At 38.0% G+C, this 24,567-nt stretch overlaps 1 protein-coding gene across 7 annotated transcripts in view; it reads left to right on the forward strand.

The window, feature by feature from the left end:
• The window catches only part of Macrod2 (mono-ADP ribosylhydrolase 2), a 1,966,896-nt gene that overhangs the window by 77,231 nt on the left and 1,865,098 nt on the right, over window positions 1–24,567 (forward strand). The window contains exon 4 of one of the 7 annotated variants that reach the window (XM_052726015.1): window positions 21,599–21,633. The exons of the other annotated variants lie outside the window; for them this stretch is intronic. Within the exon in view, the coding sequence (XP_052581975.1) occupies window positions 21,599–21,618 (20 nt within the window). The 3' untranslated portion in view covers window positions 21,619–21,633. Of the gene's footprint in view, window positions 1–21,598; window positions 21,634–24,567 lie in introns of those variants that run through there. 7 annotated transcript variants of the gene reach the window in all.

Below are 24,567 nucleotides of genomic sequence, written 5' to 3' on the forward strand. Positions count from 1 at the left end.
GCTATCTCAGCTGAATAGAGTTATACTATTTGACTGTTTGCTTACTAAATTTTCTGCAGTAAGCCCATCATTTATATGCATATAGGAGGACAATATGAAGAGTTTTGAATTTCAGACTTTAGTTCATATAAAAATTAGGCTCCATAAATAACAGTGAAGGAAAGCAGCACATCAATAATAGCATAGCCACTCTTATATTTCATGGCATGTGATCCATTAAATTTGGGGATTTTCAGAGGAACTTACTGATTTTTATTAGCTTTGTGTTTGGTTAAGAGTTCTTATATATATTGTTATTTGTAGATCCAATTTGGAGCTTTTTGATTGACAGTGATTGATAAAATTTGGTGTTATATAAGAAACAATTTGGCCATTTTGAAGAAAGGAAGGTTAATAAGTATTTTCTCTGTTCTCTAGTTTAGTTTTCTAGTTGTAGGAACACAATATTTTCTTTATACTAAGAACAGATTTAAATATTTTATTTTGACAAACTATCAGTACAAAGGCAAGGATCTTTCCAGCATTCACTTGATTTTTTAGAACTTTGAAGAAACATTATGATAAATGACACCATCTTCTTCTTCTGACCTTTAGGTGAGATTTGCTTTGCTTTGTTAACTTTTAAATTTTATAACATACTACATTTTTGTTGTATCCAAAATTTAACCAGAGGTAAATGTTTCCTTACTGGGATTAAAAACAGAATAAATCACCAGGGAATTATGTTTAAATGAATGTATAAGTAGAGCTATATCACCCACCCCAAATACACAGCTTATTCATGTGCAATCAGTTACTGGAGTTGCCATGAACTTGGTGCTTAATGAACAGGTGGAGCAAGAGGATGAATCCGAGTCCAAAGTGGATCTGACAGCTTATCAGGCCATTGCACTGATCGCTAATCCATTTCGTTTGGCAACTTAATTTATCACACAGTTAGAGTTTTCGTCCCATGGGTTTGCAGGTAGAAATTAATTCAGAAACATGTCTGGCACGGCTGGGTTGAAGAGTCAATGTTAAGCATTATAAGGACACTTGGAAATAAGTATTTTCAATGTATAAATCAGGATTCTCTTCTGATTCTATTTGTGTATATCTAATTATCCTCCAACAAAGGCGGTGCTATTGTTTGGTGGTCTAATTATGACACCGAACTATATTTTGTTACTGTAAGGAATTTTACTTAAGAATCTGTTAATTTTAATTTCATTGCTGAAATAACTACAGAAATTCTATCAGATGGTCTTATGACTTTAGTTTTGTCTTGGCATATAAAGAAATTAGTGGTCTAGAGCACATTTTTGTGACATCCATAGCAAGAGATAATGAATTGGAGAAAGTTCCCTAAAGCAAATAATTTTATATTTTCCGAGTGTTTATAAATTTCTAAGTAGGCTCATTATTTTACTTAAAAAGTATTGATTAAAATAGTATTCTCTGGAAATAAAGAAGAAATTTTTCCTGCCACTTAGCTTACATTCTGACTTTGAAATTCACAAAGATGACTTTCATTAAATGGAACTTAGCTGAGGACTTGCCTCTGTTTAAATTAACTTCAAAATGAGAAACATATTTTCTTTACTTTTTGAAGACTTAATTTATAGTACATATAAAGTTAAATTGAATATTGATCCTGTAAAAAGCGACAGAACAGACGAACCCACCAGAAGGTGGGAGAGTGACTGATGTCAAAGCCAGGGGGTTGGCCCCTCCCTGTATGTCATTTTCTCCGTGTATCTGAAGCTTGGAGACAGTATCGGGTGAAGTGTGAGGGAGATTACTTGCACACTGGCATGAAGTATTACATTTTATAAAAATATTGAAGAAAGCTGGTAACAAATCACTTCTAAGACAAAATTTGAGAAATGAGGAATAGGGTACAAGATCAATAAGATCTATGATATACCTCCAGGAAAGGACACAGGGGTATTTTTATAATTTCTCAACCCCCGAAGCACCTTCAAAAAGAGTTTAAAGTCAGTGAAAAATAATTGAGATGACAGAAACCCACAAAGAAGCATGATGCTGTCAGTGACTGGAAATGTCAGCCAAATTGTGGCGATCACTCTTATGACCATGTTTATTAAAGTAATATCTCCATAATCTAGAGGTGCTCAGGGGTGAATCATCCTGGCATCATTTCCAAGTCCCCTCTGATTCTTTGGCACTTTTCCCCAGAACATAGTATAGACCTGCAACCTATCACTGAAGAATAAGGGCTTTCATATTTACTTTTCAAGGACAGTGGTCACCAAGTCCAGTGTTAGTCCTTGGGAACTGAGTCAAAAGGAAAACTGTGTAAGTACTACAAGAGCAATAACTGTATCAGAGTTTGGTATGCATCAGAATCAGAGGCTGCTGCCACTGGGGAGTATAATAATGATTGTAGAAACAAAGGGGAGGATTTCCCAAATAGAAGCATTGTGCTTTATATAATTTTTAAATTAACTACTGATTATAACTTTTTAGTAATTGATTGAGCATTCCACTTATGTGATACCCTCACTGACCAGAAAGAGCACAGAGATCTGGTCTGGCTTTGAGTTCTCCTTTGTTGAGCTTTTGGTTTTTCAATTATCTTTTATCCCAGAAGAAGCAACCTTTAATATGAAAACTATATTGGAGACTGGTAGAGGCATCTCACTGAAAAAGAAATGTATTCAGCAGTTAGGAGATCATAATTGGTTTTAATTCCACTTCAAATAGTTTCAGAAGTTTAAGAGTTAAAATAGGATTAAATATATGTTTTTTTCAGTGCTATATTATATGTTGCCACATAGTAAGAACTTAGAGGGAAAAAAAAAAGAAAAAAAGTTAAAAAGTAGAAATGCACACATTGCCTTAGCTACTGAATTTTCCTTCAAGCATTATCCTTCAGGCATAGGCAGGCGTCCCTGGTAGTGGACCTGTAGATGTAACCAACCATCTTATTAAATAAGAAACACAGAGCCAATACAGAGATGAAAGCCAAGAGGTCAGAGCAATAGCTAAGAGCTAAAAACCTTACCCTTCACTGCCGCTGTACCTCTCCGAAAGAGAGCTACTTCCTGTGTGTCTTTCTTTTTATAGTGTTTCTGTTCTGCCTTCTCATTGGTTGTAAACCCAACCACATGACCTCCTAGTCACTGCCTGCCTGTACAGACCTCCAGGTCTTCTATGGTTGGTATTGAGATTAAAGGCGTGTGTCTCCATGCTGGCTGTATCCTTGAACACACAGAGATCCGCTTAGCTCTGCCTCCCAAGAGCTGGGATTAAAGGGGTGCACCACCACCGCCCAGCTTCTGCTAAGGCTTGCTATTAGCTCTGACCCCCAGGCAACTTTATTTATTAACGTACAAATCACATTTTAGTACAAATAAAATATTACCATATGGGCCAATATGTGTATCTGTAGATACTTGATCCCTGTATGGAGGGATCACCAGACTGCTTTCCTATTGATTGATGATAAAAATCTAAGAATCAGGAGGGTCTGATTTGATAGCCTAGCAAGACAGCTGCTTGGTAGCATGCAGGTCTTGTCCTTGATAGAGATGATAGACTTGAGGTCATGAACTCACCCATAAAAGTGAACAATTAACTTAGAGGATTTTGTCTAGTTCACTATTATTAAAGTGCTGTTAGCCAAATGACATACTCATCTCTCTATGGTACGTTTTCAGATCTAGACTGCTCTGAGGGTAGAGGCTATGCTAACCATTTAGGAATCCCAGTGCATTGCATTGTGACCCACAGTTGGCACTTTAAGAGGTGCTTGTAGAATCAGTGTATAAAATTGTTTCCAATAATTAGGGCTTTTGATTAAAATTGTACTAAGTAGAATCAGACAAAGAAGATTTTCTACTTTTTATTAGTTTATCAGAGCTCTCCTAATTTGTATATTTATTTACTTACTACTTTTATTGCATTTATTTAGTGTAAAATGTGTGTGTGTGTGCGCATATGTGTGTATGTGTGTAGGCGCATGTATGACTTGCAGGAGTTGGTTCTCCTTTCTAATACTACGTAGGTGCTGGGGATTGAATTCAGGCCATTAGGTTTTGAGACAAATTCTTTTATTCTTTGAGCCACCTCATGGGTCCTAATTTATTATGATGGTTCCTTTTTTTTTTTTTTTTTTGGTTTTTCGAGACAGGGTTTCTCTGTGTAGCTTTGCGCCTTTCCTGGGACTCACTTGGTAGCCCAGGCTGGCCTCGAACTCACAGAGATCCTCCTGGCTCTGCCTCCCGAGTGCTGGGATTAAAGGCCTGCGCCACCACCGCCCGGCGATTCCTTTGTTTTTTGAGACAAGGTCTCATTATGTAGTGTGAACTGGCCTTTAGCTCTTGGTTCTCTTGCCTTAGCTCCTGAGTGCTGGGATATAGGAATGTGCTACCTTACCAAGCTGTTTGATCATTTATCAAAGCAACATTTCCCCTTCTTATTAAATAGTTCTTTGGTAGCATGAATAATATTATAAACACAATAAAGTAAGAAAAAAGATTATTGATTAGCTTTTATCATGTGTCTCTAAGCAATTATATTATTTACATTTTTATGATTAACAGACCTGATTTATTACACCAAGCTTTCAACATTTTTCATGTAGTTTTATGCATTTCATAATCACAGTTTTAACTAGCTAATAATGTATTCTTTGCTCCCTATTTCCCCAAAACCCTACTTCATCTCTGTAGTAAATTTTCACTTGGCTTTCTTGTTTCTACAAGCTTGCCCAGAGTCCCTCATTTCTGTTGAGTTTTATGATCCTAGTGTTTTGCGTATACATTGGCTGCAGAATTCTTGATGTTTTGAATTTTATGAACATTATGACAAATGAGGTACATCTGACATCAGAGTGTGGATTATACATCCCTGTATCCTGGTGCTTATCTCTCTGGCAGTCACGTATAGGCAGTGTGTTTGTGGGGTGTAGATACCATTCTGAGGTCTAGGGATTGAAGGACAAATGAGGTTTGCTTTCTGGGTTTAACATTTAAAACAGCAGTGCAGACACGGCTAGTGGTAGATAGCATGCTCCCTCTGCCTTCCCTTACTCCCCACCCCCAGCCATTTTTTTTTTTTTTGAGTTGTACTCTCTCTCTCTCAATAACTCAGGCTGTTCTGGAACTCATTCCTGCCTTACCTCCTGAGTAATATGGTCACAGGTGTGTGCCACCACGTCTAGCTCAAACTCTTCTTTTAGAGCTGTGCATGTGGTGTTTGGAAAATCCAGATGACCATGACCATGGTTTTTGCAATTCACACTTTTTATTTCTTACAAGTTCTTGTGTTTCCAGGAATGATAGGCTGAGGAGTACTAATATATTTATAGTGCTTGACTTTTCTTAGTAAATTATTTTCCAAAAGTTGCTTTTCCCTCGTGTTATGGACATTGTTTTCTTCTGCTACTTGGCTTATTTCTATTTAGAAACTTGAAACTTATTTTTCACCAAATTGTATAAATTACTGTTGAAGGCAGAGTTCTAAGATATTCTTCAAGAGTGCCTCCTATATTTCTTCCCTCTGTATGCAGACTCCTAGAAGCCTCTGGAGTTACAAACTTGATAACTTTATTGCCGTGGTTAGTTTATATTATATGACCTTTAAGAAGGGAAGATAATCTTCCTACCATACTTCCTTAGAAGTTGAGATCACATTAGTCTGGAAGGCAGTTTTTTTTTCTGTACTGTTGGCTACAGACATGTGAGCTAATGATTAGTGTTGTTTGGAGGCCAACTTTGTGGCTGTTTGCTATATGTCAAAAAGTGAATGCAACACCAATAGTACATTATATTTAATATATATGTTTTATATGTATATATCTTTTAGTTTGTTTTGCTATGAGTTTTACTTATATAAAAATTTTGCTTTTTAATTTTCTTTGTAGTTAAAAATTGTAAAAATTATACTTCTTTATTTATTTATTCTATGTGTTTGCATTCATGCATGCGTGTGCAGTGGTGTATGTGTGGACATCAGAGGACAACTTGTGGGAGTGTGTTCTTTCCTCCTACTGTGTGAATTCTGGAAATTGAACTCCAATTATCAGGCTTGGTGGCAGGTACCTTTGCATGCTGAGCCATTCCATCAGACCCCTTTTTATTATATTTGAGACAAAGTCTTCTTATGTAGCCCAAGCTGGCTTTGAACTCACAACCTTTTGCCTTAGGTTTGTGCATGCTAAGATTATAGTCATATCCACAATGCCCACCCAAATTCTTCTGTGTTATATAATTGAGTCTGCTGATTTTTTCTTGTGTTCTAGAATTTGCTTAAGTTAATTTTTTTTTAATTTAGGGTTTCAGTCTGTAGCCCAAACTGTACAGGAACACACTACGAAGCTCAAGCTGGCCTTACACTGGTGGCAGGTCCTACTGCCCCAGCCTCCCAAATCCTGGGATTCCGGGTGTGAGCCCCTACTTCAGATTTCAGGATGCAGCCAACAGGCTTCTTTGTGTAGGACTCAGAAGTTTGAAGATTCTATGTGGCCAAAGAATAAAGCTGTTGAATCTGTCACTGGCATTGTTCTTGTGGGGTGATATGTCACTTTGAAACCTGAATCCCAACTCTGCTGCTGCTTAGATAAGGAGAAATAGAAAACAGTCTTCCTTTGGAAAAATTTCAGAACTTCTGGCTCACTACAGTTCCTCTTTTAATGTTTGAATAGATTTAGCACTCTTCCACTTTAACATGTTCCCTCAGTAGAGGACAGCACCCTGCACTTGTGCTGTCCCTCTCTTTCACCAGGACACTCGATGAGAAAAGGTCCTCCAGGCTTTGCGGTTTATCCTACTCTTCCTCCCAATTCTCTGGATGGCATAATCACTGCTGTTCTGAGCTAATGTAGATTTCTGTAAGAGGCATCTGTGAAAGCACACATTTTCAGTTTTCATCCATCAGTCCAATATCAGACTCAAAAGCACGGTTATAACTGTTACAATTCCATGTTACTGATCATGGTTGACGCTTCACATGTTTCTATAACATTCCTAGACTGATGTTAAAAAAAATCCTTAAACAAGGAAATCTTTGTAATGATGGATCATTTGTTCTTTTAACTTATAAATGTTAAGGACCAGCTGCACGCCTTGATAGCTTTGCCTCTCATTTTGCTCTTTATGTTAAGAAAATCTTCAGTGTTAGAATTGAAAGTATATGTATTCAATTTTCTTGCCTGGCTTAATAAGAAACCTTGGGTTTTAGATAAGTAAAAGCTAGCAGTTCTGATGAATTTGAGACATTATTTTGATTTTTATGATATAAATATATGATACATTGTTCAAATATGTTATCATTTCTATTAGAGCTTAATTTCAGCATTGAGATAGTGTGAAAATGAGAAAACTCTAATTATGATCCTGTCAGGAGCATGTAGTCATTATGTATAGATTAGCAAGTTAAATGATTCTGTCATAGGGTGTCATAATTTTAAACACTGAAAAGAACTGAAAGGTAACCAAGGGCAGATGCTTGATGTTATAGACTGGAAACAGAGTATGGAAGTAGCATACTCAGCGACACACAGGCCATATCTGACAGAACCTCAGGCCTCCTGCCACTTCTAATGTCTCAATTCTGTTCTGTGTGCACCTTTACCATGTTTGGTAATTCACGTGACATGTGCTTCACAATAAGAAATTGACATATAGGTTGGACTTGGGAGGATTTCTTATACTTCCTAGCTGTTCTTTAATACTGAAACAATATGGCTTCTGTTACAACCATTGGTGAACCTTCTATCCTTTGAAGTCCCTGAGTATATGGTAATTGGAAACTTAGATTGCTGGATTATATTTTGTTTAAATTGCGATAGTTGAGAATTTTGAAAATGTGCTGTTATTCAGTAATGTTGGCTTGCTATTGCATATAGAAAGGATGCACATTTGCGGATGCTTTTCCTTCTGCTAACCCTCTCCCCTGGTGCTGTGTATGCTTTGTGTATGCTCAGCAGATGTTCTGCCCCCATACTACATTCTTAGCCTCCCTCCAACTGCTTTGGAAGAGGCACTGGTATCTTTTAATAAAGAAGTATTGATCTTTTAGTTGTATGAAAACATCTTTCTTGTTAAATTGCTTTGATTTTATGTCTTAAGTATATACTTGTATTTTTCATTTCTTTTATATTGAAAATCTGAAAGTGGTATCACAATTACTTCAATTACTGCCTGTTTTAAAGTTTGATTTCATTGTAATTCAGGGACATGAATGAATCCTTTCCTCCTTTCACTTTTTCGTCTTGTATAATGGACATATTTTCTATGATATAAGTATTGTTACTTAGGCCATTTAGGATTTTTCTGTCTTCAATAACTTGAGAAGACTATAACTTTGTTGTTTTTGTCTACTTTCAGAAATTTTGCAAGTAATATAACTGTGTTCATGTTTGAAATTACAGCAGTATTTTAAATTTGGCTTCTCTGTGTTTCTTTCATTTAACTATCTCAGGAAGATAATGTATCCTCTTTAATTCTCAGGTTCCTCCTATTTAACATGGAGCTAGAAAGAGTCTTAGAGCCTTGTTCAGATCAAGTCCGACCAAGCAGTTATCCAGGGCACAGGTTTAATAAATGGTGGCTGTAGCGATACTGTGCCTAGTGCAAACTCAGGGAGGTGTTTTGAAACATTATTCTTGTTGTCCACCATCCTGTTCAGCCCATTTATCTCCCCGCATAAATTTTCAGTCCTTTTTCCTTATACCAAAGACAAGAAGCTGTCTCACTGGAAGAGATCTGTTCCAACGTCTCCAGAGGTGAGCCTCTTAGAGCATGTTTATTTCCTCTTGTGAGAAAACATGGGATGAGCTGTTCATCTCTGAAGGATGTCAGGACACATATTGGAAGTTTTTCTTCCGGCACTTTCTCCATTTCTGGGAACAGTACATATTTGGGCAGAGCAAATGCATGGGTGGTACTTGTGTAGAAATTATGTACAGCTTTGTTTGTTTGTTTTTGTTTTTTCGAGACAGGGTTTCTCTGTGTAACAGCCCTGGCTGTCCTGGAACTCGCTTTGTAGACCAGGCTGACCTCAAACTCACAGAGATCTGCCTATCTCTGCCTCCTGAGTGCTGGGATTAAAGGTGTGTGCCACCACTGCCTGGCAGTGTACAACTATTTAATAATTCAGTCTGTTCATTTTTTTACCTCTGTCATTTCAACTTTTCCTTTTTAGGTTCCTGAAGTGTCAGGAGCCATTGTCATGAGCTATTGTGGGCTATGATGCAATTACAGCTTATAGCAATTGCTAATTCAGATGTCAGCCCACCAGAGGAATTATTCTCTGATGGGACACCCTGTCAGCAAGGCTTATGGATCACTGACTCTGAAAACTGTTGCTCTCATCTGTAATCTCACTTCTGCACTAACAGCTGTGATATCTCCCCATCACCATGCATTTTCATGTAATGTGTACATGTAATCTCATGATTACATCTCAGTCTTATGGGCACACATATTTGTGGGTGGTCAGGAAGACGACTTCTCTTTTAGCTGTATAATTTATATATATAGAAAATATACTAGGATATGCTTCATAACTAGATCTGTTGTCCCACAAGGGTGTAGACACTTAAAAGCCTGCTTTGTTCCTTTTGCTCAGACTAACACAAGAAAATAACAATTTCGGCCGGGCAGTGGTGGCACATGCCTTTAATCCCAGCACTCAGGAGTGAGATCCAGGACAGCCACCAAAACAACACAGAGAAACCCTGTCTCGAACACCGCCCTCCCCTCCCCCCAAAAAAAGAAAATAACAATTTCTCCTCAGTCTAAGACTAACTGAACACATTTAGCTCATTTTTACCTCAGAGCAAGTTCAAACTAGAGTAAAGGCTTTTGTAAATAGATCATAAGTTTAAAACTTTACAATTATGCACAAGGTTGGAGTTGCAGGTGTCTAACCGAGGTTATCTACATGAAGTACCCTAAGAAAAGCATGCCAGTTCTTTGCTTGCCAAGTCTGCTGATAAAGAGCTATGTCTCAGAGTTTGTCATACTGGGCACTCTGACCCCTCCCTCTGGTCCTGAGATCTTGAAACCTTGTGTTGCTATAGTAAATGGCTCGGCTCCTTATCACTTACTCTAGGAATGTGCTTTTGACCAACAAGAGGTAACTTTTGTAATTTTTTTTATTGCTTCAAGCCTCCTGTAAAAAGAGAATTTTTAGGCCGGATGAGGAGAAGCAGAGAATTAGAGCTAAGGAATTATAGACAATTAGGATAAGAAAATTAGAAGAAAAGTAGAACAATAAAGAGACATGGCTGTAACAGCATGAGTGGGAGAGATTTTGTTAGCCCTCAGATTAGAAATACTGGAAGCTTCCTTCACTTCACTGTAGCTTCCAACATGAACTCTGAAGGGATCTTGTGAGCTAGACTCAAAGGACCCCGATAATGAAGTGGCCAGCTCCTATGTGATTTTGGCAATGATCTTTCTCTCCTAGTTCAGCTTTCCTTGATCGAAGAAACTTCATCCTTGCTAGAACTATAGCATCCTTGATACCAGCTACATGCTTCTTTGTCACCTTTACAGCCTGTTACAGGTAGGCTTTGGTAGAGAATATTTCAGCTTCCTCAGATACCATTTTACTGAAAGTTTTCTAAAACAGTAGGATTAAAAAAAAAAAAAAAGCGAACTAGCAAAAACCAAAATCTGCATCTGAATGTAGAAATAGTCATCGGTGGTTAATGGTGACGTTTCTGACTGTTGACTGCATTGCAGTCTGATCAATGGTGATGGGTATCTGTGGCAGGTCCATGGCTAAGCCAAGAGGGAGAAAGGAGATGAGGAAGAAAAGGAAGTTATAAAGAGGAGGTTGTCTTGGCTTGCTTCTGTTGTTGTGATAAACACCATGACCCAAACCATCTTGGGGAGGAAAGGGTTTGTTTCAGCTTTATGGTCCATCGTGAAGGGAAGTCAGTGCAGGAACTCAAGCAGGAGGCAGGAACTGCTATGGAGGCCACTGGGGATCATTGTTTACTGGCTCATTCCTCATGGCTTTCTCAGCCTGCTTTCTTATATTCCCAAGGACCCCCTGCCCAAGGGTGGCATTGCCTACAGTGAGCTGGGCCCTCCCAAATCAATCATCAATTAAGAAAATGCCCCCACAGGCTAGTCTTACTGAGGCATTTTCTCAGTTGAGATTCCCTTTCCCCAGATGCCCTTAGCTTGTGTCAAGTTGGAGAAAACTTAACCAACACAGCTCTCCAACCTGAGAAACAAATGCATGTTTGTGGCTGGCAGTGGTAAATTTGCCTCAAATTAGTTACAGATTTGCAGGTGCCTGAGGGATGCCTACGTTTCCACAGTGGCATTTAAGGCACAACTTCTCCCTTCTCAGAGAGCTTTAACTTTCTTTCTTACTAATTACTTTTACACATACATAATTTTTGAGAAAAAATAAGAGATATGTGGTAGTTGTGTTTTTTGTTTGTTTTCTTTTTGTCTTGCATCTTGCTTTTTTTGTTCTAGAAAGCAAACAACAATCCTTGGAGGATGATCTGTTTCTACCATTTGTACAACTTGAACATAAATTTCACTTGAGGCCTTTTGCATGTATAAGTGAAATATGGCCACAATAGAACATTTTCTGAATGTTTCTTGGGCTATCAAACTGTTTTTGCACTTTTTAAAATTATTTGAATTGTAAGTTCATTACTTTATGGCGTGGCCACTTTTAGAAGTAATATGTAGTAGAGTTACTTCCTGTTCTATTACTCACACATTAAGTCCACTAGGGATATAATGCTCCGCTTTTACTACCTGTGCCTTATAGTTAAGCACTAGCTGTACCGACTTACTTAAAAACCTCTACTCTTAGTCTTGTTCCTATATTCTCATACTTAAAAATTCCATTGACTAATTTATTAAATGTTTGGAACTTCTTTTGTGAGCCTTATAACTAAAGTATCAGGTGTGTGTGTGTTATAATCATGCCATAGCCAGCCATAATTTGCATAATTTGATACTGCTGCATATATACTAGGGTGATAAAGGGGAGTAGTGATATAATAGTAAGTGTTGAGGTAAAATAACAAAAGAACATATTTTACCTGAAAAGTGATGTTATTATGGATGTGAGACTCTTACTGTATAAATACAATTCAACTGGGTCACTGAAGTCTAGAAGAGGTAGATTTTCTTCGGTTATTGGAGATAGCTCTAATTGGGAGGGAGGAAAAGCAGTGGGAAGTTGGTGGCACAAACAGAGGGGGAAATGTTCTGCTCTGACTCTTTTTTGGTTTTTTTTTTGTTTTGTTTTGTTTTTTCAAGACAGGGTTTCTCTGTGTAGTTTTGGTCCTTGTCCTGGATCTTGCTCTGTAGATCAGGCTGGCCTTGAACTCACAGAGATCCTCTTCGCTCTGCCTCCTGAGTGCTGGGATTAAAGGCATGCGCCACCACTGCCCGGCCCTACTCTGACTCTTAAATCAGGAAAATACTTACATTTACAATTGGATAAGTAGTATATTCTTACTATTTTGATAACTTGAAATGAAATAACACCATTTTTTGGAGGTTCATGACTAATGCATTAGCAGGGGTTCTCAGTTGTTTTCCTGTAGAAAGTAAGATGGTTTGTGTCCTACATTTTTATGTGAGCTAAATAGGAAAAAACTGGGATATATCATATTTGGAAATAATTAAAAGATATTTTAAGTGAATGGAACATTCTTTCAAGTGTATTCCTACTTGTTTTAATGTGCAGCACTTGTATGCAGGTACCTACAGAGGCCAGAAGAGGGTGTTGGATTCCCTGGAACTATTGGTTGTGAGCTACTCAGTGTAGATACTATAAACTGCATTCAGGTTCTTTTCAAGAACGACAAGTGCTCTTAACTACTGAGCCATCTCTCTAGCTCCAAGAAGAATCTTCTTAATGGAAAATTTTCTTTAAAGAACTAAATGTCTTTTAAATTTTATCTTCAAGATCTGTAAATATGGGGACCTTGAAAAAATTGTGACAGTTTTAATGTTTCCATATTACATAGTATTTATGGCTTCCTTAAGATGTATACTGTTTCTTTGGGTGGGAGTTAAGAGTTGTTTTCATAAGCATTATTTGACTTTTAAAATCTATGCAGTGACACATTGGAAATGAAACATTTCTTTTTTATTTCTCTTGTTTAAAATAAACACATTTTAGAATCATCATATTTTGGCAATCAGTCAAATAGCAAAACTACCTAAATTCCCTCTCCCTAAGGAAGCTAGATTATTTTGTGTGTATCTTTATGTAAGTTACATGTATTTGCTTATGAGGAGTTATTCAAATTCAGATTTGCAAGAGGTGGTACAGTTACCTGCAACATTCCTGTCTCAGTGATTTGGTGAAATAATACTAGCTGTCAATTTAAATGTTTCACTTCAAGCCCAGTTAGTTTTTGATTATTCACACTCAGTAGGAAAACATCATATATACAGTTATAAGAGCTTGTTGAACCAAAACTTAGTTCTTTGCATGTGAGGTATCTTGTCATTACATTTGGATAGGTGTACACTTCTTGTCCTTTGATTTTATTGACAGCTTTTGAATATTAAGTAAATATTGAAATGTATTTTGTTGACTTCAGGTGTGTGTGTGTGTGTGTGTGTGTGTGTGTGTGTGTGTGTGTGTGTGTCTGTGTGTGATTTTATTCTATTATATATTTTTTGGGTTTCCTTCTCTTAAGACATAAATTCCTTTTCAAGACCCCTTGTTTTTCAAATATGGCTATCATAAGAAATAACTCATTCAAGGGCTGGAAAGATGGCTAAGAGGTTAAGAGCACTTGTTACTTTAGAGAGAACTTGAGTTCAGTTCCCAGAACTCCCATGGTGGCTCACAACTATCCATAACTCCAGTTCCAAGGTATCCAGTAACCTCCTCTAGGCACCAGGCATATATATAGTGCAGGCATACATTCAGGCAAAACACTCTTCTCTCTAGAAAGAGCATTCTGTCTGCTTTGCTTAATCTATCAGTTCACAAAAATGCCTAGAACAACTGTTCACCAAATTTTAGAGTGTCTTGTGACCCCATCAGGTTGACATGTAAAATTATCTATCATAGTTACCTACTTAAAAATTGTTAGTTGCACAGTTCACATGAACCTGTGCTATTATATTCTTTGGTACTCAATCAATAATAATATAATTAATATTATCAATGATGAAAAATCATTATGGTCCCAATTCAAATACTAAGTGAACTCTGATTATTTATAAGTTTATAAATATACCCTTAATATGAAATTCCAAAATCCAAACTGCTCCAAATTCTAAAACTTTGTGAGTACTGAGACGATACACTAAAATTATATAAAATTATTTTGACTATGTAATGTATATGAGGCAGATGTGAAATATAAATGAATTTTATGCTTAGATTTTGGTTCCATTTCCAAAGATACCCCATTATGTATATAAAAACATTCCAGAGTTTGAAAAAAATACCAACCATTCTGACAAATTTTTGGTCCTAAGCATTCAGATGAAGGACAATGCCTTGTGTTATTGTAGATCCTGGAGGTAATGTGGTAAGCAAGATAAAGTTACTCCCCTCCTGTAACCTGTAGTCTAATGGTTATGACAGATAATACCCAAGAGATGAAGATTTGACAAAGTATTAGATAATAGTAAGAACCGTGGAGAAGTTAAACATGGTGGAAGGTACCAGAAGAGCTGAAAGGTGAATGAAGTTGAGAAATACTACCTCACTAAAATTTCCATCAGGGTTAAAGAGCTTTGCTTCTGTTTTTGTGTGTGTAGTGATCTTTAATTCAAATATGAAAGTTTAGTATAAGCCATTCATCGGATTTGGGGTTTGTTACTAAAACAAACAAACAAACAAAAACAAACAAACAAAAAACTGGACTGGGATCTCTGTATGGGCAAGACAGTTGTGTAGCTTGGTCTGTTTAAGGGGCCCATTACAGTAGGAATAGCATCTATCCCAGGTGCATGAATTGGCTTTTTGGAGGCAGTTGCCTATGGTGGGACACCTTGCATAGCCTTGATTCAGGGGGAGGGGCTTGAACCTGCCTCAGCTGAATGTGCCAGGTTTTGTTGACTCCCCATGGGAGGCCATACCTTTTTGGAGGAGAGGCTGAGTGGGTGAGCTAGAGGGGAATGTTGAGGGAAGGAGCAGGAGGAGGGACGAGGGGGGGGTGATCTGTGGTTGGTATGTAGAATGAATAAAAAATTTCTTACTAAATAAAAAAAACAATGGGGAAAGGCAACAAAATGATCTCTCTACTTTTTGAAAGTTATCAAAGAAAGGACCTCAGACAGGGCCATAGAAGATCCATTCAACTGACTCCCTTCTCTCTCATTACTGATCCCCTTCTCTTTCAATGCTGACCCCATTCTCTCTCATTACTGACCCCCTTCTCTCTCAGTGCTGACGCCCATTACCAGTAGTTTACATCCATTCCATAATCTTAATTCATGTTCCTCAATTAAAATTTACAATTTAGCTTTGTTTTTATATAACCCTTTAAAATTACTTAGTACCATTATATTGACTTTTTTCTCTCTCTCTAATCATGTTTGGTTCTATCCTAGGTCTCTGGGCCATCCAGCTTCTGGGTCATGCCACTCCATACTCTCGTGGCATGGGTCTCAGGCTGGACCAGTCATTGGCTGGCCACTCCCACAATCTCTGCTCCACCATTACCCCAGTACATTCCATAGGAAAGACAGACTTAGGTCAAAGGTTGTGTGGCTGGGTTGGTGTCCCAATCACTCTACTAGAAGTCTTTCCTGGTCATAGGAGATGGCCAGTTCAGGCTATGTGTCCACTATTGCTAGGTTATCTTTGTGTATTCCTAGGAGTTTCCCTTGTGCCAGGTTTCTACCTGACCCCAAAATGTTCCCTGCTTTCTAGTAATCTTCCAGTACTCTCCTTCCTCTATATCCCTCAACCCAATCTATTGGTGAAATTATTAAGGCCACTCCACGTAGTTAAAAGGAGATTTATTTAATGGCGTAACTTACAAATTAAGGGATAGGTAGGTCGCGGGGTCTGAGGAAGGTGTATCACAGTCCAGTGGTGTTCTCTGGAGCTCTGCTTGGTCCAGCTCTCCAGTCCAGGGTCCCGGAACCGAGCGCGAGCCCGCCGATCCAGCTCTCCAGTCTCCAGGCGCCTCCCTTGGCCCCGCCTTATAGGCGTGACAGTTGCTGAAGTCTCAATGGGGGTTGGGACTTCCAGATTAAAGCTGGAATGGCTACCCACTACATCTCCCCCTTTTTGTCTAAATAAGAAAGTTCTAGGCGGATCTCTGGGAGTTCGAGGCCAGCCTGGGCTACCAAGTGAGTTCCAGGAAAGGCGCAAAGCTACACAGAGAAACCCTGTCTCGAAAAACCAAAAAAAAAAAAAAAAAAAAAAAAAAAGAAAGTTCTAACCTAATACAAGAATATATCCAAAGGAATGGTTATCAAATATTGTCCAGGAATAATGAGGGATAATGACCTAGATAAGATGGAACTACAACCAATGCAAACAATATGAAGCAAGAAACACATACTAAAATCCAGAGAACTATAGAGTATAGGTAAATGGCATGTTACAAAGATCATTCCAAAAGTTGTCCTATCCTAAAGAACCTGAATCTAATACTTAATATGTTCTATCTACTAAGTTGTAACTATAACTGCTAGTCTTCAATCCCATCAAAGACCTGAGAAGGAATATAATGGTACCTGCGAAATGGTAGATGGATGCAAGCAACTTTCGGGAATCTTGCGAGAGTAGACCGAGACAGCTGGCAGCCTGGACAGTCACCTAATGTTTCTCAGCATTGTTGGTGCATTCAAATTGGCTACAGGCCTAAAGTATCTGACAGACCATTTTCAGAAGCAGGAATTCTGAAAGACCATCTTACCCTGTCTTGGCAGAGTACAGTGGTCGCTTTCTTTGTGTCCCACTTGTCCAGAAAGGACAGCATTGCATTCGTACTGTCAGCCATTGAGGCAAGGGCAGTTCTTTGCCCAGTAGGCCATTTTGTGCCAAGAAGACAAACTTCCAAATGGAAATGTCTTAGAAGCCCAACGTTCTCTCGGGATTAAATTGGTGCAGCCAGGAGCAATTGTGTCCCACGTCAACAGAATTCTAAGTTGTTTAAATGCCATATTCTCTAGGTCTATGAAGTGTTTGGAGATTACCTGTCCATCTGACCTATGTATCTGTAAATCTGGATAACCTAACTAACATAACTATAGAGATGACAAGCATAGGTGACTATAAATCTATAAGTCTTATCTACTGAAATAACCTAAGGACTAAGGCTTCATGTAAACAAGGTAAACAGTCTATAAGCAAATGTATGGTAAAGAACAATGACTTCAAAATTGTGACAAACACAAGATATTTATAACAGAGGTAGGAGTATATAGTGTGATATGCAATATGACAATAATCTTAAATGTATATCAATATTTATAACAGAGGTAGGAGTATATAGTGCAATATGCAATATGACAATAATCTTAAATATATATCAATATACCGAATATCCTAAACAGAAGTAGAACATACATAAAGTATGACAGATATAAATTTACATTTGTATCAATATACAAATATTTCATATAAGAGTAGAAATATATGTACATTATAACAAATATAGTTCTGTATTTGTATCAATATACAAATTATCTTAAACAGGAATATAAAAATAGTTTACATTTGTATCAACATATAAGAATCCATAACAGTGCAAATTACAGTGCAAATTATCTAAGGCTGCTATTTTACTAAATTTGTTTACTAGTATACATAATAATCTACCATAATATCTTATACCTATCCATTCCATTTCTTCTTTTCCTTTTTTTTTTTTTTTTTTTTTTAGAATACTGAGTTTAATATTTTCTTCCACCCCAAACCCTATAACCATCATCCATAACCCTGAGAAATATGAAACCTAAGGGAGAAGGGACGTCGTTTTCTTAGAATTGCTTCCTGCTGTTTAGGGGGTGATGTTATCTCTGTTGGGTACTGTGAGAAGGGGGAGATATAGTGGGTAGCCATTCCAGCTTTGATCTGGAAGTTCCAACCCCCATTGAGACTTCAGCAACTGTCACGCCTATAAGGCGGGGCCAAGGGAGGCGCCTGGAGACTGGAGAGCTGGATCGGCGGGCTCGCGCTCGGTTCCGGGACCCTGGACTGGAGAGCTGGACCAAGCAGTGCTCCAGAGAACACCACTGGACTGTGATACACCTTCCCCAGACCCCGCGACCTACCTATCCCTTAATTTGTAAGTTACGCCATTAAATAAATCTCCTTTTAACTACGTGGAGTGGCCTTAATAATTTTACCAATACCAATCCTTCATGTTTCCATCCCCAGCTGCCTGCAGTCCACCCATGATATTTCCTCTATTTCCCCTTCCCAGGGATATTCATGCATCCCACCCTCGGGCCCTCCTTGTTACCTAGCTTGTCTGGGCCTGTGGATTGTAGCTTGACTATCCTTTACTTACACTGATACATGAGTATATACCATGTTTGTCTTTCTGGGTCTGGGCTACCTTGCTCAGGATGATTTCTATACTCATAGATTAGTGCCTACCCCAATTGTCTTCAGAGAGCCTTCATCCAATAAATGATGGAAACAGATGCAGAGACCCACAGTCAAACATTAGGCCAAGCTCTGGGAATTCTGCTGAAGAGAGGAAGGAAGGGTTATAAGAGCCAGAGGGGACAAGGACATCACAAGAAAACCCACAGAAACAACTAACCTGGGCTCATAGGAGCTTACAGAGTCTGGACCAACAACTAGGGAATCTGCATGGGACCGACCTAGGCCCTCTACATATATATGACAGTTGGGTAGTTTGGTCTACTTGAGAGACTCCTAACAGTGGGAGCAGGGCTGTCCCTAATGCTTTAGCTGGCTTTTGGGAACCTATTCCTCATGGTTGCCTTGCCCAGCCTAAATACAAGGGGAGGTGCTTAGTCCTACCTCAACTTGATATGCCATGTTTTGTTGACATTCATGGGAAGCCTGCCTCTTTGTGAACAGAAACAGAGGAGAAATGGATTGTGGGGACTAGAAGGTAGGTACGGGGAGGGAATAGGAAGAGAGGAGGTGGGGGGAACTGTGGTCGGGATGTAAAATAAATAAATAAATAAATGAATGAATAAATGAATAAATGAATAAATGAATGAATAAATAAAGTTTTTAATAAAAAGAAATACTTAGTACTAGCTTACTTCCTCTAACACCAGACAAATCCCAACTATTTCAATATATATTTCTTTTTAAAACAAGGGAGGTGTTACTTGTAGAAAGAAATTTTTGTCTGTGGATACATTTCCCAGAAATAGCATGTGCCATTCAAAGGTCTAGACCTTCTCATGCTTTCATAGTGAAACATGTAGCCTGGTTTGTATAGAAGCATAAATAACATGTTGAAGATTATCAGTATTGTAACTGTGTTTCTATTTATTTGAAGCATTGTAAGAAAAATAGTACAATTTTGAAATTCAGTAGCACCAGATGGACTGCTATTATTTCTTTGACTTTGATCTCGTCTCTTCTTGCACAAAGACTATATATATTGTGTAGACATCTAACAACCTTCTTGCAACAATAAATTTTTCCTACATGTTTTCATGAGGTAGGCCATTCCTTTCCATGTGTTTGGGCTCTCCATTGTGTATGCTAATGCTGTTTCCAAATGGCTTCAATACAGGTGGAACCAGTTTAACTTTCCAAAATTTCCTTCCTTCTTTCCTTAATGTTGGTCTGGGTGGAAGTGTAGATAGATAGTCTGGAACCCTATGGAGCCCTGCCAGGGAGTGGGGGGCACAGAAACATGACCTTGAAGTCTGGAGGACAAGTTGGAAGCTGAACCACTTTTGTTCAGTTTAAATGATATTAAAGGCTTGACATCATTGTCCTCCAGTTCAAGTTCATTCCTTCTATGTATTTTACCATGTAACATGCTGGGATTTGCTGTCTTGGCTTAAAATCTCTACTTAGTAATAGTGTGAGCTCTGAAGGCATCTGCCTCTGACTCCTTTCTCATTGGCAAATTTCCTCTGGCCTGCGTGGGCACCTGGCCCTGCTCCTAGACAGTTGCCAAGCATTAGCCTGTGCCAAGATCTTTGTTTATTAAATTTATGAATTCTTTGCTCAATATAGTAGTGTGGGCAGTCCCCACCTTGTGATGTCAACTTATGTTTCTTACTAATTTATGATAGTGTGAAAGTCATAAAACTTAGCAGAAACTTACTTACAGTTTTACAGTTTGGTCTTTTCTAGGGCTAGCAGTATGTGGTATGGTACTTCTCTCTAGCACTGGCAGCTGCAGTGAGAAGAAGCTTTCAGCCATCTACAAAAGCACAAATAAAAAATACCAGAGTCCACAGTGTGGCTCCGATATAGTGTTTGGTAGGGTAGGTGTACTAAGTCCATTTGGGCTTATAGTATTTTTAAATGATTATTTATTGTAACATAAGTTCTCTGTACATCAAAGAGCATCTGTTATGATGTCCCATTCATGTCTCCCTTTCATGAAGGCTTTTGGCTTCATTGCTGGGACTACAACATGAGGAACTGACTCAGCTGCTAAGATTCATCATGACGAGTGTAACCTCTTTCTCAGTTAGGCCCACTGTTGTGACTGATTGTGATATGACTATTATGGTCTGGCCATTTTGTCCCAATTAGGGACAACTATGAAGGGCATTTTAGATCCTGCATTACCATGGGCTCACCCTGGAATTTTTCTAGATGTGTGTCACCATTTGACTTTTTTCTATGTCTAGACTTGCTGCCTTCCCTTCCCTTTCCATAAGTTTGATCCCGAAGTTAATCCTAACTTAACATTCTGCAAGCTCATCTAGTTGAAGAGGTATGCTTTCCTGAGAATCCAGTGTTGGCTATGAAGTTTTCTGAGCAGAGACCTTATTTATGATCCTAGTTTAACAATATTTGGCAGCCTATTTTATATCAAGCCTGAGTTTGAGTTTGACAGAATTTCATACATTGATATGGACCTTAATTTTCTGAATAATAATCTGGAAATAGACTTTTGACTTAAAGCACATGTTGGAAGTTGCTAAATAAAGAGATTGTATTTCCCTAAGCACTCTATTCTTATTACTTCATTGAGAGAGGTGTGCTCTTAGCAGCGGCGGCAGCAGCAGTTGTTCATGCTTCAAGTATGCCAGGAGTCTAATATGTTCATTAGATTAACTAGACTCTGGTAATCAGTAACCTCTTCTCATTTAGGAGGAGAATGACAAAAATTCATATCTGTAACTAGAGATTTTTAAATGATCTCCATGCTGTGATATGGAGAATAACTTCATAATTTATTCCATTGAAGCTGTTTTCATCAAATAGGTAAGAAATACAAAATTCCCATGGGAAGAAGAGTAACAGTTATACATAAAATGAACGGAGAAGTTTGTGGTGGTTTGAAAGAAAATGGTCCCCAAAGGGAGTGGCATTATTAGAAGTGGCATTGTTGAAATAGGTGTGGACTTGTTGGAGGAAGTGTGTCACTGTGGGGGTGGGCTTTGAGGTCTCTTTTGTTCAAGCTTCGCTTAGTGTGACACTGAGTCCACTTCCTGTTGTCTTCTGATCAAAATGTAACCAGCACTGTATTGCCTACATGCTGCCTTGCATCCAGCCATGATGATAAGGGACTGAACCTCTGAAACTGTAAGTGAGCAGCTCCAATTAAATGTTTACTTTATAAGAGTTGCTGCAGTCATGGTGTCTCTTCACAGCAATAGAAACCCTAATTAAGACAGGTTGAAGCAACTGTGTTTCATCATTTCATTGTTTCATATGATGAAAAATAATATGTGATATAAAGTTTCATTTACTGTATAATATTATTCATGATTTATATGTGTTCTTTCTGTATTGAGAAAGTTATGAATTATTTGATTACTTACACGATTCACTTATATCATTAGTACTTCTCAAATATAATTCAAAAGAGATTATAAGTAAAGAAAATACATATACAAATGTGTCATAGACACAGAGCTGTATAGAAGATGGGCAGCTCAGTGAAATTAGAAAATTAATACATGAACAAAGCAGGAAGCTCTAATAAAGAGGTTGAAATTATTAACATGAAAGAGCCTAACAGAAATACTGAGGCTGAAGAGTACAATGTCAAATGAACAAAATGCCTCGAGAGTGACAATACCACTTGATCAAACTGAACAGTTTCTGAAGAGAATTCACAAGAAACTGTCTATTTAGAAGAGAAAAAAGTATAGGAATGGCAGATGCCTATAGGACATTGGTTACAACATCAGGAGAACTATCCTTTACATTATGAGAGTTTTAGGGACGTAAGGTGTCATTCCTCTAAAAAAGCTTATTTAAAGAAATAATGGTTGAAAAATTTCCAAATTTGAGGATAGATATTGGGCATGAGATCCATGAAAGTTAAAGATTGCCAGTTAGATCCTACTCAAAGATGTAACCAAGATGTATTACAACAAAATTATTAAAAATTGAATTAAAAAATTAAAGACATCTTTTTAACCCTCAAGATGCAGGAGACATAGAAGGCTCCTGGTTTATGTTTTTCAGCAGAAAACTTGTAGAATAAGAGTGTGATGGTTTATTTGAGTGCTGAGAGAGAAATAGTACCAAGCAAGAATTCCCAGAACAGATGTCACTCAAAAGTGATGGGAAGATGATGAATTTCTCAATCAAAGAAACATTAGATCCTTAAAAGAATTGCTAACGGGAAGTCTTCCAGATGAAATGAATGGATGCCAATTCATAAGATGAAAACATATAGATACATAAGACTCACCAATATGCAGTCCAATTTAGAGTGTTCTAATGCTGTATTGTTGGTATGTAAACCACTTATTGGTTTAGCATAAAAGTTAAGAGGTACCCATTTTCAAATAACTGTCACTACAGCAAATTGTTAATGAGTAAGCAACATAAAATATGTGTAAAATATGTAAAGTGTGACATCAAAAATGGCAGGGGTAAATTTTTTGTGTATATTTTGTCAGAAAAATAGATGGACACCTCTGTCTTTCTGTAGTGTCACAGTTTATTGAAGAACAAATAAATTCACAAACTACATTACTTTCTTTGGTTGAGATCTAGTTGTAATTTGGTTGTAAATCAAATAGTCCTGATTTCCCTTGATAGCTGCTGTTGGCAAACACAGGTTTTTATTCCAGTATTAATTACTAATAAAATTAATTATCAGATGATACATTATCATTTCACACACTAATATACAAAGGATATTAAAAGGGAAATGAAACAGGAGGATGCTCTAAGAGGTGAAATATTCCATCTTACAAGGAAGCTCATTAAGACAATTAGTAAACAACTCAAAGGCTCAGGAAGTCCCTGAAACTGACCAGATTCACTAGGTCCCCCACCCCCACCCCCTTTCTCCAAGCATTTATAAGTAGTAAAGACTGCTGAGATACACTTTCAGACAAGCTGTGGTGCTTGGAAGAAACAGGGACCAACTGAAATTCCTAGAATAGACTCAGACCAACTGAGCTACTTGGAAAGGACATTCTCCAACCTATTTAGCTGTCTACAGGTTGTGTATAGTACTCTTAAGTTTTCAGCTTTGTAAGCTGTCACCCATGCTGGGGTGAGTTTTAGTTATATAGCTGTGTTTGTATTGTTTCTGCCCTGTAATTAACTCCTTACCTGTGTTTCTATAGGTAACTCCAGTAAAATTCATTGGCCCATCAATTTGGACATTGGTGGCATCTGTACTCTGGTCTGACACTGATTCTCTATCTGGGATGAGTAAACAAATTCACATCTGAATGAGATGTCACATTCTTGGGCATTTGAATACTTTGTTCCCAGTTGGTGGCCCTGTTTGGTCAGACATAGAGGTGTGGCCTTGATGGAGGAAGTATGTCATAGGAGTGGGTTTTGAGAGTTTGAAGAGGTGCCATTTTGAGTTTGTTCTCTCTGCTTCCTGCTTACAGTGTGAGATGTGAGCTCGCAACTGTTTCTGTCCCATGCCTAGTGCTTGCTGCCATGTGTCCCCACCATGATGGACTGTTATCCCTCTAAACTGCAAACTAAATAAACCCATCCTCTGAGTTGCCTTGGTGATGGTATATTATCACAGCAACAGAAACCTAACTAAGACAGTATCTCCCTAGGAGTAGTGTCACATAACATTTGGTCTTAGTGTACTCCTTTTATAGTTCCAGGTGAGGGCATTCCATCTGGTATGATTGATAGGCACACCCATCTGTTTTTTACGTGATTTGGTGTATTTTCTAGTGTCATTATTTGTTGGCATAAATAAATGATCAGTTTGTGCTGGCGGTGTGCTGGCAGATGGTGGTTACTCACTTGCATAAACAAGATGTGTAGAGTCATTCTTTCTTGGCACTTATACTCCTAGTGGAATAACTCTGGTCAAAGCTGCTGCTTTATAAAATAAAATCATTCTTTGTTAGTCTAAAAACTGCTATTCCATACAACATAGAGCAGGCCCAATCTTGTTTGTAAAACTGTAATGCTTTTATACATAATCAAAGTTAAATTATTATTTTTAAATTGATTACTATGAGCAGCGATTTTTGTAAACCTCTTGGGAAGTAGAAACCAAAAAGTCTATGGTCATTA

Source organism: Peromyscus californicus, unplaced genomic scaffold, assembly GCF_007827085.1.
Source record: "Peromyscus californicus insignis strain IS unplaced genomic scaffold, ASM782708v3 Scaffold_7__1_contigs__length_154581171, whole genome shotgun sequence".
Taxonomy (NCBI): domain Eukaryota; kingdom Metazoa; phylum Chordata; class Mammalia; order Rodentia; family Cricetidae; genus Peromyscus; species Peromyscus californicus.